The sequence below is a fragment of the Balaenoptera ricei genome, chromosome 4 (genome assembly GCF_028023285.1).
Source record: "Balaenoptera ricei isolate mBalRic1 chromosome 4, mBalRic1.hap2, whole genome shotgun sequence".
In the NCBI taxonomy this organism is placed as follows: Eukaryota; Metazoa; Chordata; class Mammalia; order Artiodactyla; family Balaenopteridae; genus Balaenoptera; species Balaenoptera ricei.
In genome coordinates this window covers 93,486,830-93,505,805 of record NC_082642.1, presented here as the reverse complement: position 1 = coordinate 93,505,805, position 18,976 = coordinate 93,486,830, and the positions used below count along the sequence as shown (strand labels likewise).

Below are 18,976 nucleotides of genomic sequence, written 5' to 3'. Positions count from 1 at the left end.
GCAGGTCCGCATAAACATCCCAACCTGCTGGTTCTCTTCAGAGGGTTATAGCAGATTAAAAAGTAATATATGCAGCTGTTTGGGAATTTGGTTTAATAAAATACTCGGTAAAATGTAATGCACCACTCTACCGACAGCTTCATAATCTATCTGATGATGTTAATTGTGTCTGTCTATATACTTCACAGTACTGTGACCGTAGCTTCATTTTAGATATCAAGCTCTTCGATTTTTATCACTTGCAAATTTATCATCAAAAAGCATTGCTTTGTATACATTTTAGCAGATTAGTTTTTCTTGATTATTTTGGAACACATGTTACATCTTATCTAAATATGGGTTTTAAATATGGGTAAAATCTAATGTACTTCTTTTTAAAAGTGTATTATCTTTCTTCATAGAACAATACCATTTTTAACTTCTAAAGAAGCATTTTAAAGTGTTGTATCTTGGAGATATATTGTAATAAAATGTATGATTAAGTCAAAGCTCAAAAATGCTACCATGCAGCAAGAATTTATATAATCATTTCTCATTTTGTGTCAACTCTCCTATTCAATAACTTATAGTGACTACCTCTTTTTGGGTTAAATATAAATTTCATGACCAGTATTTAGGACCTGCCCCTATCTAATCCCACTTCTCCCAGTACCCTCACTTATTAACTTCTTAGCAGTCACTCACCTACTGGTAACTCTACTATCTTATATTGCTTACAACTTGTCAAGCAAATATTTCATGAGCACTATTAAAAGCAACAAGGGCAAAACCGTCTTCTTTTGTATTCTATAATACCTACTTTCAATTAAGTGATCATTGTACTATGTTTTGCTTAATTCCTAGATTATTTTTTCATGTTTATCATGTCTCTATAGGTAAAATGGGCAGAAAACATTTTCCACTTTATATTTCCTGTAAGCCCTGTTTGAATAAAGTTAACATGTGAGGCTATGGTTAGATACTTTTAATCAACAAAAGTAACAGTATAGGGAATTGACTCCGAAAACTTATTGAAAGCAGGTAAGGAATGAAGTTGTGATGGTGGTATAATTCATTGTCATTCATCAAACATTACTTGAGTCCCTCCTATATACAAAAAGTGAGAATACAAAGATAAATAAAACATACTTGACTCCACAGAGCTCATAGTTTACCAGACACATGGCCCATGAAACCATTACAACACAAATTGGTAAATGATGATATATTTTGAATTTTATAACAGAAGCTATAGCAAGAAGCAAGAAAAGTGAATTTAGCTGTCAGGCAGGCAGCCAGTGATGGTTACACAAAGTGGTGATTTTCTGAACTGAGTCTGTAGCATGGGTAGGGTTAGGTCAGAGCTACTGAAAGAGAGCAGCCTCATACAGACATTGAGCTTGCCCTGAGAATCAGGAGAGGGCAGTCTGACAAGGTAGTGAGAGGTCCTTCAGTAAAATGCCTTTATAATTTTGTTCTGGTTTATTTTTACTTTTTATTTTGATAAAAACTTAAAACTTTTAGACTCTCAGAACAAACACAACCATTGCTTATTTTTCCCAATTTACAAACTTGATTCCATGGACCATTTCACGTCCCATCGTGTAGGCTATCACTTAAAGTGTGTGAGTGGCATCTGACATAAATCTCCAATCCACCACCATCCTAGGCTTATTCTCTTAATTCATCTGCTCGCCCAAACCAAATACCCTGGCGTTATTCCAGACTCCCTTGCTACCCTCATTTAATCAGTCATCCTGTCTTGTGAGCCTTCTAAATTTTTGTCAAATACAGTGATCCTCTAGAATAGTCACTGAGAGGAACAGAATGAGAATCTGCTCAAGGACAGACACAAGAGATTAATAACAGACCTGAAGATTAAAGTCAGAAGCCCTGGGATCTAGACTTGCTTTTCCAACTGTGTTGCTTTGCAAATTGAGGTCTTAAAATCTTGTAATTCAAGGCAATGTTTTAAAAAAAATACAAAACCATTCCAAAATTGAGAGGAAACCATCTTTTATAATACCTAACCTTTTTTTTTTTTTTTTGGCCGATTTGACTCTACTACTTGATTTCTAAAGGGTTTAATTACTCATCCATAATTTAACTGTTTTGTCATTTCCTAATGCTGCTGATGCAATGATGTTTTCTGTAGGATGACAAGCTGCTGAGATTACGACATCTGTATGGCCTTGTAATTTCTGTACAATCTCTTTAGTCTGAAGGTTCCAAATGTAAACCAGGTTATCCTCTGAACCAGACACAATCCACTTTCCACCAGTAACTGAAAAACTGGCAAATATGCAGTATTTCTCGTTCTTGTGACCAGTATATGTCTTCAGGCATCTGCCTCTGCTGTAATCCCATAGTTTAAGAGTATTGTCCAAAGTTGCAATGAGAATATATTTACCATTTGGAGAAAATTTTACAAAAGAGACAGGAGGGTTATCATCATCAACAAGTGTTTTTAAACATTGACCTGATGCAGCATCCCAGATTCGACAGACACCATCATAGCTACCTGACACTATCAAGGACCCGCTACAATTAAAGTGAACAGCAGAAACTGGGTCGGAATGAGCAGACAAAGTCTTAAGGCACTTTCCTGTTTTCACCTCCCATATTTTCATGCTCTCATCAAAAGATCCTGAAATGATGAGGTTAGATGGTGGATTGAAATTACAGCAAAAAACATAATCACTGTGCCCTGTAAGCGTTTTCAAACATTTTCCAGATCTCACATCCCAAACCTTTAGAGTTTTATCATCTGAGGCAGAAACAAGACGACCGGAATCTGATGACCAGGCAACATCTGATATTTCCAAATTGTGTCCTTTAAGTGTTTTCTCATGTTTTCCATCATAGGCGCCCCAAATTATAATTACTTTATCAGCAGAAGAACTTGCCAGCCATTCTCCATTAGGACTAAACTTAACTGATGATACTGCTTCCGTATGTCCCACCAGAGTAAATTTCAGAGCATAGTTTGGTTTTTCAGACACACGCTTGCTCGGATTGGCTGATGAAGAGAGAGCCGACTCTGCTTTGGCACCTCCTGACTCCTTTGTAGTCATGACTCTGAAGCTCCAAGTCTGTAGGCTGGCTAGATGTCCGGTCCTGAACCAGGCAGCCAGTATTTTGGCCCTTCTGTCCAGTAAAATGAAGATAAAAAACATCGGACTCAAAAAAAAAAAATCAACAAACTAAAAAACGGTCTTTTAGTGACAATTTCTGGATCGTTTTTAAACTACAATATACACTGATACAGCAGCACGGCTTGGACCGCTTCAGTTTTTCCTCGCTTCTTCCTCTGTAAACAAATACTTGAGAAATACTATTAAAAGGGTCCTGTGCGCTGTCGGCAAGTAAGGTATTACTGCTGGGTATTCTGCGAATGTATAAAGCGGTCCAAAGCTGCACGCGGAGGGGTGAGGCGAGGGGGGGTGGGAATCTACAGAAAGTATTTCTCACCGCTCCTCCCCCCAGCTCTGAAATGTTTGAGACTACTGAGCACCCCTACCCGCCAGACTTTAGGTACTCTACTTGAGCATGAATGAATCACCGCTTTAAACAGATTTCAGAAGCTAAGCGAAAACCTGCGTGGGCTCGGTTCCCTGAGGTCCAGGCCTGCGGCTCACTCTCCACACCGCTGCGTAGCGAACTAACGCGGGAGCAGCACAGCCGGGCGCATGCGCAGAGGGTGCCCCTTCCACCACCACTTCCGAACCGAGGTGACTTGTGGGGGAAGCCCCCTTGCGCTTGCGCAAAAGAAAGTCCCGAGGTTTTCTTCCGGCCTTCTGTACCCTTGCCCTCCACGCGCGAGCAGTGCGCTGCGTTCTTGGGCCTGAGGGAGAATGAACAAGGCTTCTACGATACCTCACTGGCTAGCGTGGGAAGCAGTGAGTATTTCGAAGAACATTCATTACTTTTTGGAAACCGTGTGACGAGAACGGACTGAATTTTGCGATGCCCGTAGCTGCAGGGTTAAGCCCGCATTTGGATGTAAGGCGCTCAGACCGCGCGTTTTTTAGCAGACCGGGGCCCACCCAGCGCCGATGACTCTGCGTAAGCTCCGGCTGCACAGGTGGCTTTCATTCTGTTCTCCTCCACCTGCTGTGGTGTAGAGCCTGGTGGCGGGTACTAAAGGCTGCAAGTAGGCGAGGGGGACGTAGCTAAATTTACGCCCAGATTGTAAGACTTCTGATTTAAAAAGTGTTCCCTAAACGTTTCGGGAAGGATAAAGAATATGTGTTAGGGGCCTTTAAAGGCCAGTGCCCAGGTAGCCCGACATGGTAGTGCCGGGGGAAATGAGCAGACGTTTGTCTTAGCACTTCCTTATGGTTTAAATTTCCAAAGACAAGGAAAGTTCAGATCTGCATAGGTGCTTGGAACGGAAAAGGTGGAATGGGGTAAGAAATGTGTAAGGTTACTCGTAACTAGGCTTTAGCCAGCCCTCCCTACTTTTAAGAAATGATTAGTGGCTGCGAAATATGTGAAGGATAGATGCTTTTCAGGTGTAAATTACTCTTTAAACAAGAATAAGTTTACCAAAAATGGAAGCCTGACTAGTTTCTCCAATCCTGTATAGTCTGTCCCTTGGCATCTACAGGGAATTGGTTCCACGACACCCTCCCCCCCGCCCCGTCACACATCATACCAGAATCCACTGGACGCTCAAGTCTTTTGTATAAAATGCTGGAGTATTTTCATATAACCTACTCACATCCTTCCCTATACTTTAAATCATCTCTAGATTACTTACAATACCTAATACAATATAAATGCTATGTACATAGTTGCTAGGATGAAGCAATTTAAAGTTTTGCTTTTTGGAACTTTAAGGATTTTGGGGGGAAGATTTTTGATCTGTGATTGGTTGAATGTGAGGATGTGTAACCCACATATAGGGAGAGTCGATCGTAATTGCGCAATAAAGAGTGCCCAAGAGAGGCTGTTAGTGTTGTTTGAAAGGTTTTCCTGGTAGCCAGTTGAAGTGAAGACGCAAATGTGTCTCAGGATGTTTTCTGTCAGTCACCAATTAAAGCATTTGGAAACCAAGGGTCTCCTGTCGTATACTTACTGGGGATAATTTAAAGTCTTGCTTTTATAAGGCACAACAGCATAACTAGATCACCTAGAATAAACTGTAAAAACCTCATTACTTAAAGACCCTACTACTCTAGTTTGGAATTTAGACAGGAATTGTCTTAGCTAGTGCAAATTAACAGTATAAACACAATGTGGTGCTGAGAATGGGAAGAGCATCTTTAAAATGGTTTGAAGCATCCATTTTTATACATTATCTTAATCTCATTAAACTCCACCTCCTCCCTCTCCTTTCCTCCTCCCATTTGCCAGGGTTAGAGTGATTTTTACTGGGAAGCTTAGAAACAGTCTAAATAACTCATTAAAAAATAAATTTAAAAGCACTTCACAGAACAAAGCATAGGCTTTGTTTCAAAGAATATAAGTAAATCTGTATTTTTCCAACACAGAGTAAAGAAAGGCAATTAGGCAAGGTAAACACATGGTCTGAGGGCTAAGATGGGTGTTGGTACTGGAGTATATTTAGCCCACTAGAAATACCACAAGCATGAGGGGGAGAGGGGGCACACAATTAAGAATGTGTTGACAGAAATATCCAGAAATGATTTTGCGTCAGATTTTCCCAAAATTTGAGAGATTTCAGTATTAAAATTCATTTCTTGGTGTCTGCAGTGTTTTTATGAATAGCATCAGGAACTCGTGTAAAGAAACAGCTATGAACATAACTAGTTAAATCTTTATTCATAAGTCATGTTCTAATACTAACATGTAGTCCTAATACTGTAGTCTGTATGGATTAGGACAAAGCATTAGTTTACTTCCTTGGGCGGAGGGGAGCGTCACAACTGTGGAGTGTGTAGGAATAGGGAATACTGATACAAGTAAATCCACAGTGGCTGAAACCATAACTAGAGATTTGCATTTGGGGCTCTCAAGCAAAATTCCTTACTCGGTACCGTTTTTAATGATTTGTATTTTTGCTACTTTTAATCTTCACCAGATAGGTGATTTGGAAGTTTCTCTCCCATTAAAGTTTCTTTAAATTTCCCATAGAAGTTTTAGAACTGAAAGTCTCATCTGTGGTTGAAAGGTTTATTCTCCTTGCCACCCAGTAAAGTTGCAATTGTAAGAAATATTGCCACAAATGGGTCATTTTTTTAATTCTAAAAAAATTGGGGGTGGGAGGTGGGTATGTGTGTCAGACCTTAAACACGGCCTGGGAGTGATTCCTATACTAAGGAACAACTTGACTGACGTCCTTCGTAGCAACTGATTACCAAATCCAGACCTCAAAAATCAGGCATAATAGAACTCTATACATACCCAGTTGCTTAAGACCACTAGCAATTTAAATATACAAGCATCTCTTTGGGCTAAGTATGGGGTAGCCATGCAATTTATCTAAACTGAGACTTTTTTAAAGTGAAACGGGGCACTAAAATAATTAACAGGTGTTGATTTAAAAACTGGGACTGCCCCCAGCAAACCAGAACAGTAAGTGTGGACTTCCCAAGAGGGCTCTCCTCATTATCAGAAGTTAATCTTGGAAGATTCTACACTCTTTGTATGCTAATTTGCACTCCAGCCTGCCCAGATCTCTGCCCACCACTGTGGTCTTCTGGGTTTCTATTTTCTCCTTACCCATAAATAATGCTGGGGCCAAGTGTTTTAGATAGGGCAGTGCTCCATATTGTGGACACCTGCTGGGCTCCTTTGGCTTCCTCAGGTTAAGTGGGTATAGATAAAGGAATTTAGAGTAATTTCATTCTTTGGAAAAACATTCAAGATCACAGAAATGACCATTATTGATTTTAAAATTAGAAAAATACTTTTTTTCAAAATGGCAAATGAAATAGGGGCCAACAGTCATCTAAGCTAGCTTTAATAAATTTGTAAACCCTACAATTGTGTACTATGGATAACAGTGTAGTCTGCAGGAACTAAGACTGTTTTAAGATTTTGTTTTGTTTTCAGAAAAAATACCTGGTCAGTGGAATCTCTCAAAAATGGTAGAGAAGCAATCACAGAATGAATAAATACATCTTTCTGTTTCTACTGATTTGTCACTTAAATTGGAAGAATGTATAAAGAAAGTATTCTCATGCAGCAATACATACAATGTGTAAAAATGAAAAATCTCTATTTAATAGCGTAAGGCAACCACCACTTCCACATTGGTTGGATATAATTGGCAAAAAAATTTTTTCTTCTTAGAGTATGCCAGAAGAGACTGATGAGCTATTTCTGGTGTATATATAAACATGGGGTTGATTATATATTAGTTACCCTGTAAAATATACCCATTAACTTTTCTCAGAAGGCATAGGTTTTTTGTTTTTGTTTTAATATAACAAACCTGTGTTATGACAGCGTTTGCTTTTGTAAACTTCAGGTCAAATTATGTCTCCTGAAAGGGAACTACATATAAAGCACTTAAATTTTGAGACACTAAAGAGTTGTTAATCCTTGTTTCAAACAGCAGCATAAAGGAATTCCTTTGAGCCTTCTTTGGTAACCAAGTACCCTTTACTAATATCACATAGATGCACATTCCTTCAGTCATTTAATATTTATTGAATGTCTACTGTGTGCAAGGCACTCATCCATGGCCTGACCAACCACATTCAAGTACAAAGAATCATTAGAACCATTCCAAATCAAAGTGTAAGAACACTTTGAAAAAGGACATAGAGTGGTCAAAATGACGAGGTAAGCAGAACATACTCAACAACATACATTAAAAGGTCATTTTTTAAAATTTTGGACACTCCTTGTGTTGACACTCCTTTAGGAAGTAAGCTGTGTTAAATTCACATCCATGGATGGCACTGCTTTCTATGGCAGCATTGTTTGTTCCAAAGCCTTTCCCTCTCTGTCAGTACTTCCTACATTTGAGTTTGTTGAATGGAACATGTTTCTGAGTTTAGCCATTATGCTACTAAACTCAAAATCAATCATTTATATATTATTTTTAACTTGTCAGGTCATACAGAATTTTAGCACCACAGAAGGGGAAAGATGTTTGGACTGAGAGGGTCTACACTCCAGATTATGTAACCTAAAAGCAATTCATACCTGATTTAGTCATTTCAAGGGGACTGATAAGGAAGAACAAGAAAGAATGGCCCAACAAAACAAGAGTTGGCCCCGCTGTGGTTGCGGTGTCTTGTTCTGGGAATTCTTGGCACAGAACACCACCACTGTGACTGCTGCTTTCTTCAAGACACACAACCTGCAGGGCTTTTCTCCACCTTTAGACAGTGTTCAAGGGCTGTGACCTTGAGGCAAAGTAAATTCTCCTAAGTGTTGATTTTGTCACTGTAACATAATGACAATTATCCACCTCAAAGAGCAGTTGAAGGATTAAATGAGAGAAAAGTGAAAGCCCTCACTTAGTCAGGCACCTGGAACACAACAGTGGTTCAAATAGACTAGTTGCCTTTATGTGACCTGTAGGAAAACAGACTGGGACTTCCTTGTCTACCCCTAGCTGAAAACAGAATGGAACTTCATCTACCCTTAATCCTTTCTTCTTACCCCAAACTTCCAGATGAATTTTATGTCCAGTAGCAATCTGATATTTTTAGAATCAGCATATAATATTTATTTTACTTTATCACACATTCTTCTGATGCTCTGGTACCCATTGTTACTACCTATCCTTTTCTGACAATAAAGCATGCTATAGAATATTCTCCAAGTTAGAGCAGACTTACTGTACTAGTAGTACTATATCTGCCTTCAATTACTTTAGCTTCTTAAAGATATATATGTAACTTTAACTTTTGATGATAGAAAAAGATAGCCAAGAATATTTCTCAGCTGGGTAGATATATATTCACTCTGCTCACCTCACAACAGAAGAAAATGGTTCTGTTAACTTCAGATGGCAAAAAATTCAGATTTGAGACTTCCATATATAGGTATACCTGTCTCTGCAAATGAGCAAATTTTGGAATGTAGGAGGTAGAACATAGTAAATAAATACGAAAAGCAAATAATACCTCTTTCTAAAAGTGGATCCCTTTTCTTTAGTGAAAATCACCCTTAGACATCACAATTTCTAATATATGTAAAAAGCCCCAAGCCCTTAACAACAGCTATAATGACTTGCCTATTGATACAAAAATGTTCACAAAATTCATTAGCGAGAAAGAAAAATTCTTCAACCTGAGGAAAACTCTTTCATAATGCAACCCCAAATTGGGGTATTAAATAACTGAAATATTTATTTAGCACTAGAGAAGTAAATTCATAGTTGCCCGTGGGTGGCCATGTACAACAAAGGATAGTTGACAAAGTTTGATTAATAAAATATACTACATATTTTTTCTTATGCAAAGTCAGCAACAATCTGGAATAATTCAGATTTATTATGGGATAACTGTTAAAGTTTATATCTGTAACAATAACGATGAAAAATGACCCCGAGCCCATTCAGCTTTATCTGGCAGATGGAAGGAACTATCCTAGGGCAATAGAATTTTCAAAAACAGTACAGCTGATATAAGTTAAGTTTAAAAGCGTTCTAATTACTTAGTGACAACATGAATTAAAAGTGTTCCATGGAGAACTCTGTCTCCTAATTCTCACCATTCTTCGTATCTATCATCTTTACCTTTCTTGGTGTCTCTCAATCTGGCTGTTATATACCTGCTGGTCCTTCAGATACAAAGTGCCTTTACATCCCAAATGTTATCAATGCTTTTTTTCCCACTAAAGTTCTCATTTCAAAGAATACACTTTGAAAGTTTGGAGGAGGAAGAAAAGGAGAGGAAAGTAAAATCAAGCCACTTCCCACCCACCCCCCATCAGCATATATTAAACTACAGAAGAGTTTTCCTGTGTTGAAATTAGCATGCTTTTGTAATAAGTAACATCTTAGTGATAAGATTATACAATAAACTGAAACTAAACTGATATAATCTGCCAGGTAGAGAACTAAAAACAGGACAACAGCTACCTCTTAAATGTCATTCTATTACCAAAAAGGCTGCTTTATCAGTTACAACAGTTATGCTGGGATTTAACTTTTAATCAATTCCAACTTTTATATTTAAAAAAATTCGTTGCAAAAAAAAAAAATTAGCTCGTATCTCATGGCTCATGAACTTCTAGGACACGAGCAAGATAAATTCCTCTTGTTTTAGACAGAAAATAGACATTAGTTAAATGGACTTTCTTTGTTTTAATTAATTCATTGAGACACCTGCAACTGCTAGCAAAAATTCCCAGTGTATGCTCTTCTTGCTAACTTGGGGAAACAATTTTGTTTTATATTTTTTCCATTCAAATTGGTTTATCAAAACGAAATTTTTTAAATTATCCAATAGAAGGTACATGATTTAAAACATCCTAGAGAAATGATGTGTTACCAGTAATTTACAATTTAAAAAAACTCAGCCACGAAAAAGTCAAAGCTAAAAAGATTTTTACTATGAATCAGTGTTTCTATTACCCTTCTGAAAGAAGTTATATTTTAATGTGATATAAAGGCAACATTGAAAGTTTTTCTTTAAATTAACCACCTAATTTGTCCCTAAAATTACAAAGGATCAAAGTCTTTTACAGGTCAAGTGCAGTAAACTAAAATGTTCTTTCAGCACAAAGCAGCACTAGAAAAAGTAACAGTTATAGATGGGAGTTGACTAGTTTTGCAGTGGCTGCTCCATCAATAACAGACAGACATCAGACGGTATCCATCCAGAGCACAGACACAATTACAGACTAGATGCAAAAAATGCATCACACGCTTGGCTGATAAATGTCCTCTGTCTTTGTATCTTTCTACTTTGAATGAAGTGGATTTTTTAAAGTTTAAATCAGATCACATAAGTTGGCTGCTTAAATAACATGATGAGGTATGAAAGCTCTGAATGTCCCTAAAGTTCAGCAGGATTTACCAGAGATATAACAGCTTGTCAGGGGAACTTCCAAATAGTTACGCTTTGGGGTTATAATGAATTCTAGAAGAGGACAAAATTAAAGAGGTTTAATAAAAGGATATTCTCTGAAAAAGTGAGCAACTTTTCCTTCAGAATTCATTTTGAACAGCACATCAACAAAAAATCTTCTCTGATAGTATATCCCAACATTGAGTCAAGATGGCCAACTAGCACCAAGAAGTCGTATTGAACTCAGTTGCAGTTCTCTTGGCAATTAAGCTTATTTTTTCATTCCAGTCTGGGCACAAATGTGGATCACTGAAGACAGTACTGGAAGCGCCATTTGCAGGTAGAGATTGCAGTCATCATTAAATGAGCCAGAAGGTAGAACTGTTTTTATTTTATGGAGGGGACTTGACTGGGTAGTACTAGTAGGAGATGAAATGAAATGATTAGGGAACAATGAGGTTATAAGAAGAAGATCACTGCCCTTATTTGGGTTAAACAGGTCATGTCCAGAAGATGGTTATTTAAGATAAGGATGCTACTTATGTGCAGCATGAATACATTAGAATCCAGCTGCACCCAACTAAGGGGAAAAAAAAGAATTCCCTAAGTAACCTTTAAAAGCATGTGTTACTTGCCAGTCACAGAGAGGAAAAGCACCTAGGGTGAACTCCAATTTAATGAGGACCTTGATCAGGACCACAAAGCCTGAAACATTTGTTTTAATGCAGAAACACAGCCTCTAGTCACACTGGTTAAGTTTGGGAAAATCAGAGGGCTTTTTTTTTTCTATTTGTTTTTAACTTGTTTATTGAATTACAGGATACGGTTTCGATCACTAAGGATTCTAAATCTTCATACCAGCATTAGAATTGAACCACTTCCAAATCCTAAGACACATAAGACCAAAGAGAAGCAATAGCCATACAAATTAATATGTGCCCCTCTCCTTTTTGCTCTAAGGGAATCTTCAAACCAGTATCACATTTAAGAGTCAAAGTGTTAATTCTTCAGCATTCCTGACAACTAGAAAGCACATTCACTGAAGGCTGAAGGTGAGGGAGCGGATGGTTGAATATCTGTGGAGAATGGCGCCAACAGAGGAAAGAAAACCATCCAATCTCAGTAAGGATTAATGCAAATTTGGCTAGAAAAAGCCACCAGGTAATCCAAGGGTTCACTGTGGAAGAACTCATGAAAAGTACTCTGAAGTACACAACAGGTCTAAACATCTCCCTTGTTGCAAGTAGTTGTGTGAAATTCAAGATAAAGGTTTAGTCTCATCTTTTAATGTCAGTATTTTTTCCCACATTAAAGGGAATGAGGAGTCCTCTTTTTTCCCCCACAAAAAAAAAAGGGAGCCACATTATTATGTGTATATTCCCATGACTCTATAATATATAAGTGCGGATCTCCAAAGCCTAGGGTTTTCCATAAGAGAGTGGGCCGTTCTGGTTACCCTTTTATTAGAAGGGTATTCCACCACAGAGAGCCAGAGGTTTTCCAGATGTGTGTAAGAGAGCAGGTGCGCAAGGCAAGCAAATGAGCGCAAACAGTATTATGGAAAACATTTGAGAAGTTAGCTCCATGAGGACTGTGGGCTCCACAAGAGGACTTGACTGGGTAGCCTGGTCTGACACGGGGACATGAAAGCAGAGTATTGCTTCAAAGCTGGAAACCTTCCATAGGCGCCTCACACTGCTGGAAGATGTACTGCTGCTGGCTAAGGTCAACCTGGGGTGCAATGCTGCTGTCTTCATCCTCAGTCCCAAAGTAATGCTCAATAAGGTCAAAGGCCTTCTGGTAGATCTCTTGGTTTTCATGACTCTGTAAGAATTCAATTTTATCCAGACCTAGAATGAAGAATTAAGAAAAAAATCTGTTGTATATCTGTTGGAAATTCTAATAAAACTATATTTTGCCATGTCTCTTTTCTTGACATAAAAGGAAGATTCTCTATATCTCATAAGCATCTTGCAGCAACATAGAAAATATTGCTGGGATTACATCTGAATAATACTGTTGCAAACTGACATCTTAAACGTGTGTGCAAGAAACAGCCAGTCCCCAGAAGCAGCCGTTTCCATAACAGTCACATCATCCTATGCCCAAGGCCAGGAACAGAAGTTCTCCTACGGGACTGTGTCTGTGGCCTAATTTATTCTTTGCTCTGGTTCTATCTACCTAGGCTCTGAGCTATCCAATATCATTTCAACAAATGTGTAATATCCTTAAATCAATCAGAATCAATTTCTATTGCTTAAACTAAGAAGTCTAACCAGAACAATCAGCCAACACATACTCCTCCCTTTAGTAAGTTCAAGCACATCTGAGCTAGGCTTTCTTTTACCTATAGCCATAAGCAATCTAACTGCTACAGCGATACTGGAAATAAATGTTAACATTGCTCAAAAGAAAAAAATACATATTCATATATGTATCCATATTAATATATATATATATATATACACACATCCAAAAATTAACAAAACTTCTATGGCAAAAGATCTGGGTAGAGGAACATTTGTCTTTTCATACTTTCAAAATTTCTTACACTAAGCAGGAATATAGTTTTTATAATCAGGCCTTTAAAAAATGGTAAACTGTTAAAGTCATTTTGGAAAACAATTCTGCATTATCTGATAAATTTGAAGATGAATGTGCCCTATGATCCCTAATTCCAATTTTAGGAATAAAAAACCCTAGAGCAGTGGTTTTCAATCCTGGCTATGCATTAAAATCACTTAGGGAACTTTAAAGTACAGTGGTAAACCAGTGATTAAGAGTATAGTTAGAACTGAGATTGGAAGAATGAGGAAACGAAACGGCAGATAGTGACTCTACTGTTTCTAATGAAACTCTTAGAAACCTTTACAGTCAAGAACACTTAAGGAACACAGGAATTGGGGGATGCAACTCAAAATCAGAACTCTAAAATCTTACAAGAGAAAAGGAGTGGAGTCGGGCGCTGTCTACAGTAGATATGGATGCTCTTGAGGCTCAGATGGACTAGTAAGAATACAAAAGTACCCACAATGGCAAGCAGAGTCAGGGAATGGAAGATCCTAACAGCCCAGTGTAAAAAGGGCTCAACTTAAAAGGGTACTTGCTTCTCTTCACATCTACAATGCATCTTCTTTTCCAATTCTGCATACTAAATATTACTCATAAGAGAACAACTTTTTTGTAAGAGTTTGCTAATGACAGGTGTGGACAAGCCAGAAAAGCATGGAGAAAAAGGAAAAAAATAATTTCAGGACATCTATTAAACAATCTATCTTACCATAAGCTTCTTCAATCAAAGCACAGTAAGGATTAATGCCAGTGCCATTCCTTTTGGCTTCTTGTTCTCCAAGCCTCAGGATATTTTCCAAGCCATTTAGGGCAACCTGTACAATCTTAGAGTCCATGACTGTGAGGAGATCACAGAGTGGCTTGATACAGCCCAGTTCTACGAGGTACCTAAATTAATACAAAGAACGATTTAATCAAACAAAGCTTTTAATTTCATAAAACTTTTATGAAATTGGTAGAAGGGAAATCCTCAAATTCACTGTAGAAATAAAAGTAGGCACCCATTCAACCATACAACCTATACTTGTCAAAAAAAAGCTACAAAAAAAAAAAAAAAGTTCTCTGGCACCATCACCATTCTTTTTCCCCCCCACAATTATCAGACTCAAAGAAACTGTAATACTCTCTTACTTTGACTATGAGTGATTCTTCAAAATAGTATACTTTTGATTAATTTCATTTTTGTTTCTATAGGTAACCACACCTCTGAAACAGGACACACTTGGTGCTAAAGCCAGCACAAGCCCAACAAGCCAATTCTATTGTGTAAAAGAACTCTTAAAACTCAAAGATAAGAAAACAAGGAATTTAAGAATGGGCAAAAGATCTCAACAAAGATATACTGATGGCAAAAAAGCATATGAAAAGACACTTAACATAATATGTCATTCGGGAACTGCAAATCAAAACAATGATGCCCCTACACATCTATTAAAATGGCTAAAATCCAAAACACTGACAATACCAAGCCCTCGTAAGGATGTGGAGAAACAACTCTCATTTTTTTGCTGGTGGGAATGCAAAATAGGATAACCACTTTGAAAGACAGCTTGGCAGGTTTTTGTTTTTGTTTTTTTAACAAAGCTTTCCATATGATCTAGCAATCACACTCCTAGACATTTACCCAATTGAGACGAAAATTTATGTCCACACAAAAACCTGTACAAGAATTATTTACAGGAGCTTTATTCCTAACTGCCAAAAACTAGAAGCAACCAAAATGTCCTTCAATAGGTGACTGAATAAACTGTAGTACATTCAGACAATGGAATATTATTCAGTGATAAATAAAATGAGCTATCAAGCCATGAAAAGATGTGAAGGAACCTTAAATGCATATTTGCTAAGTGAAAGAAGCTAGTCTGAAAAGACTCCATACTATATGATTCCAAATATATGACATTCTGGAAAACAGAAAACTTTTATAAAGGCAATAGAATAGTGGTTGCCAGGGATTTGAGGGATGGAAGTAAGGGAGTAGTGATGAATAGGTGAAGCAGAGGGGATTTTTAGAGCAGTGAATGATACTACAATGGTGGAAACATTCATCAAAACCTATAATTGTACAACACAAAGAATAATCCTTAATATAAAATATGAACTTAAGCTAATAATGTATCAGTACTGGTTCATTAACTATAACAAATGTAACCACACTAAAGCAAGATTTTACTAGAAGAAACTTAGAAGGGAGGGAAGTATACAGGAACTCTGTATTATCTCAATTTTTCTGTAAATCTAAAAATGTTCTTTAAAGAGGCTTAATTTTTTAAAAAGTTTTATGTAATATTTAGCTTTATTATTTACAAAGGAATGAATTTAATAGTATTGTGTGTAATTTTATTTAAATATTTACTGACAATTTAGATGATATGTCCTAGGAATAGACTAGGTCAGTCATAAAGAGACTAGGTAAGGCATAAAGCCATTTCTGACCATTTCCCCTTCCTTTACACCACAGTTTTTAGTCACTAAAAACTGTTAACCATTCCTTCAACATATCTACATAATTCTCACTGTTTTTCTTAAAAAAACAAAACCAAGCCTCTTTAGATTATAAATGTTAGTTGCTGCAAATTTGAAAAACAGAAAAGCATAAAGAAAAATAAAAAGTACCCAGAGATAACCACCACTACTACATCCCAGCTGTGCTACATACAAGCTGGATGACTTTGGACAAGTTATCTGATCTCTCTGTGCCTCAGTTTCCTCAACTGGAAAAGTCTGGGAATCAAAGACTAAGTCTGTCACTAAACCCCAGCAAAATTTTAGAGTAGTTAATTAAACAGATGGCTTACATGTCTGCACTTAAACTTCACTGGTCTATATAGGCAAGTCTATAGAACACCAACTGGATTTCAGAGATTTGTTCAGAATCTCCAGATTGTCTGCAAACTTGATCCTGGTCTATGCTTGATATGATTTTCTCTCCCATCTAGAAATCTTGGCTCAGTAACCTCTAATCCTTACATCGCCTTTAAAAACCTCATTTACTTTTGTAATACTGTCTGGTTATGAAACCTTTTATTATGAAAACCAGTGTACTGAAAACTTGATTCAGAATTAAAAACAAATTTTAAGTTCTGGAAAGCTTCTAGAACTTGTATATAATTAAATGAATAAATACTGACTAAAACTTTCTTATTATAAAACTCTACCCAAAAATGTGCTAATAAGTAAATCCAGAGTTTTGAAGATGTGAGGTTTTATATTTGCAAAAATATGGTATTATTATTATTATGGCACAGTTCATTAAATGAGTTTTGGGTTCCCAATTGTAGCCACTTAAATTATACCTCCTTACAAGATCAGAGGAATTTAAGGTGCTGTTTTCTGATGCAACCACTCATCTTTGGAGATTTAAGACCACCATAGTGGTATTTCACTACTGATGCAAGTTTCTCCAAAGATAGTAATTTGCACCAAAAAGCAGAACAGGTCACCAGAGGACCTGGGTTGTATAGGAGTTGGAAAGTCATATTACTTTGAGAAAAGCACTGCAAGAAGTATTTCCTCAGGAAAGTCTGAAGCCTTGAAAAGATGACTGGAAAACAGGCACAATTCTATGGTTAAAGTCTGGAACTGGCTCCAATGGGTGGTGTATTTCAAACACTTGGATAAAGCAATCACTGGTCACTGACGCTAGCTGGCTTTTGTGGCAGAAGAGGCTTCCATTAAGAAAATTTTCTGGGTAAGGAAATTTAGTCCATAAGAATTTACTATCTGGAAAAGTGAATTATATTTCTCAAATATTTCTTCTGATGAAAAACAAACTCACTGTGTCTTAAACCATCTCTCTCGGGACTTCCCTCGTGGCGCAGTGGTTAAGAATCCGCCTGCCAATGCAGGGGACACAGGTTCGAGCCCTGGTCTGGGAAGATCCCACATGCCGTGGAGCAACTAAGCCCGCGTGCCACAACTACTGAGCCTGCGCTCTAGAACCCGCAAGCCACAACTACTGAGCCCGCGTGCCACAACTACTGAAGCCCATGCGCCTAGAGCCCATGCTCCGCAACAAGAGAGGCCACCGCAATGAGAAGCCCACACACCACAACAAAGAGTAGCCGTGGCTCGCCCCAACTAGAGAAAGCCCGCACGCAGCAACAAAGACCCAACACAGCCAAAAATAAATTTAAATAAATAAATAAAGCCATTTCTCTCAAACAGGATTTTGCTTCTTCTGCGTCCTAATTTTTATCAACAGCACCACCTTTTTCTCCGGTCATCTTTGGCTCTTTCCTTTCCTTTGCAATCTGTAACCTGCCACCAAGTCCTACAGATGGTTCTTTCCCATATCTAGACCCATACCTTATGCTACAACACTTTTTTTTTTTGCCACGCCTAGCAGCATGCGGTTTCTTAGTTGCCCGACCAGGAATCAAACCCGTGCCCTCTGCAGTGGAAGCATGGAGTCTTAACTACTGGACCACCAGGGAAGTCCCTACAGCTATTATCTTAATTCTGGCCATCACAGTATACTAAACTACTGCAATGGCATCTTAATTGCTCTCTTTCCTCTCCTCAAAACACTATCTTCTTGGGACTTCCCTGCTGGTCCAGTGGCTAAGACTCCACGCTCCCAATGCAGGGGGCCAGGGTTCGATCCCTGATTAGGGAACTAGAACCCATATGCTGCAACTAAAGATCCCACATGCCACAACTAAAAGATCCCACACGCAGCAACAAAGATCCTGCATGCCGCAATTAAGACCCGACGCAGCCAAATTAAAAAAACAAACAAAAAACCACTATCTTCTTCATATCACTCTCAATGTTAAAGACACTCCAGAGTCTTCCCAATACCCAAGATTAAGGCCTTCATCCCAGTTTTCAAAGTCCCTCAATTACTTAATTCCTCATCCCTGCAAAAGAATAACCTGTAGCAAGATTGATTTGCCTCTTCCAATAACATTTACTGTGCATATTCCCTCATGCTATTCTCTCTCCTCCAAAATTGCCAAATCTCTACCCAAATGTCAAGTTTCATCTCTTTCATGAAACTTTAACTCCAGGTAACATTCTTTATCCTTCATTTTTAAGAACCATAGTATGTATTAGCATTTGATTATATTTAACCTAAAATTATGAATACTCCCTAAGTTATTCTAACTGATTCTTGCATCTAAATCTTGTCTTCTCAACAATAAGCAGAAGCCCCACAGATGTCTTTTATCAGTAATAAAGACAGCTTATTTTCTATAATTTGGACTGTAATAGTTTTATAATAATCTTTCAAGATAACTCTTTACCCAGATAAGAAAAAACTGCTAGGAGACTGATAATTAACTCCCATTATTATAAATAGCTATGCTGAATAGTAAAAAGGGATAGTGGGAATTCCATTCCTCTCTAACAGAGCAAAATACCCCTGAATACTTTCTGATGAAAGATACCATAGTATTTTAAAATGTCTTTAAAATATGTACATGTACAGTTTCACTATTTCAATTAAGAAAACATATTTGGTATAAAATATAGTGACAATA

The 18,976-nt window shown here is 37.7% G+C and overlaps 2 protein-coding genes across 3 annotated transcripts in view; both read right to left on the bottom strand.

Moving 5' to 3' along the window:
* Nucleotides 1–851: 851 nt before the first annotated feature.
* On the bottom strand, nucleotides 852–3,662 carry WDR5B (WD repeat domain 5B). 2 transcript variants are annotated; one of them, XM_059922125.1, is made up of 2 exons: nucleotides 3,576–3,642; nucleotides 852–3,126 (listed from the first exon to the last, which is right to left on the bottom strand). In XM_059922125.1, the coding sequence occupies exon 2, from the start codon at nucleotides 3,051–3,053 to the stop codon at nucleotides 2,064–2,066; it is 990 nt and encodes a 329-aa protein (XP_059778108.1). In that variant the 5' UTR covers nucleotides 3,054–3,126; nucleotides 3,576–3,642; the 3' UTR covers nucleotides 852–2,063. The 2 variants fall into 2 exon arrangements, with proteins under 2 accessions (XP_059778108.1, XP_059778107.1); XM_059922124.1 differs by having other exon boundaries at nucleotides 852–3,662.
* Nucleotides 3,663–11,002: 7,340 nt separating this feature from the next.
* The window catches only part of KPNA1 (karyopherin subunit alpha 1), a 73,375-nt gene continuing 65,401 nt past the window's right edge, over nucleotides 11,003–18,976 (bottom strand). The window contains exons 13-14 of the mRNA XM_059920988.1: nucleotides 14,200–14,378; nucleotides 11,003–12,769 (exon numbers count right to left, since the gene is read on the bottom strand). Coding sequence (XP_059776971.1) covers nucleotides 12,582–12,769; nucleotides 14,200–14,378 — 367 coding nt within the window. The 3' untranslated portion in view covers nucleotides 11,003–12,581. The remainder of the gene's footprint in view (nucleotides 12,770–14,199; nucleotides 14,379–18,976) is intronic.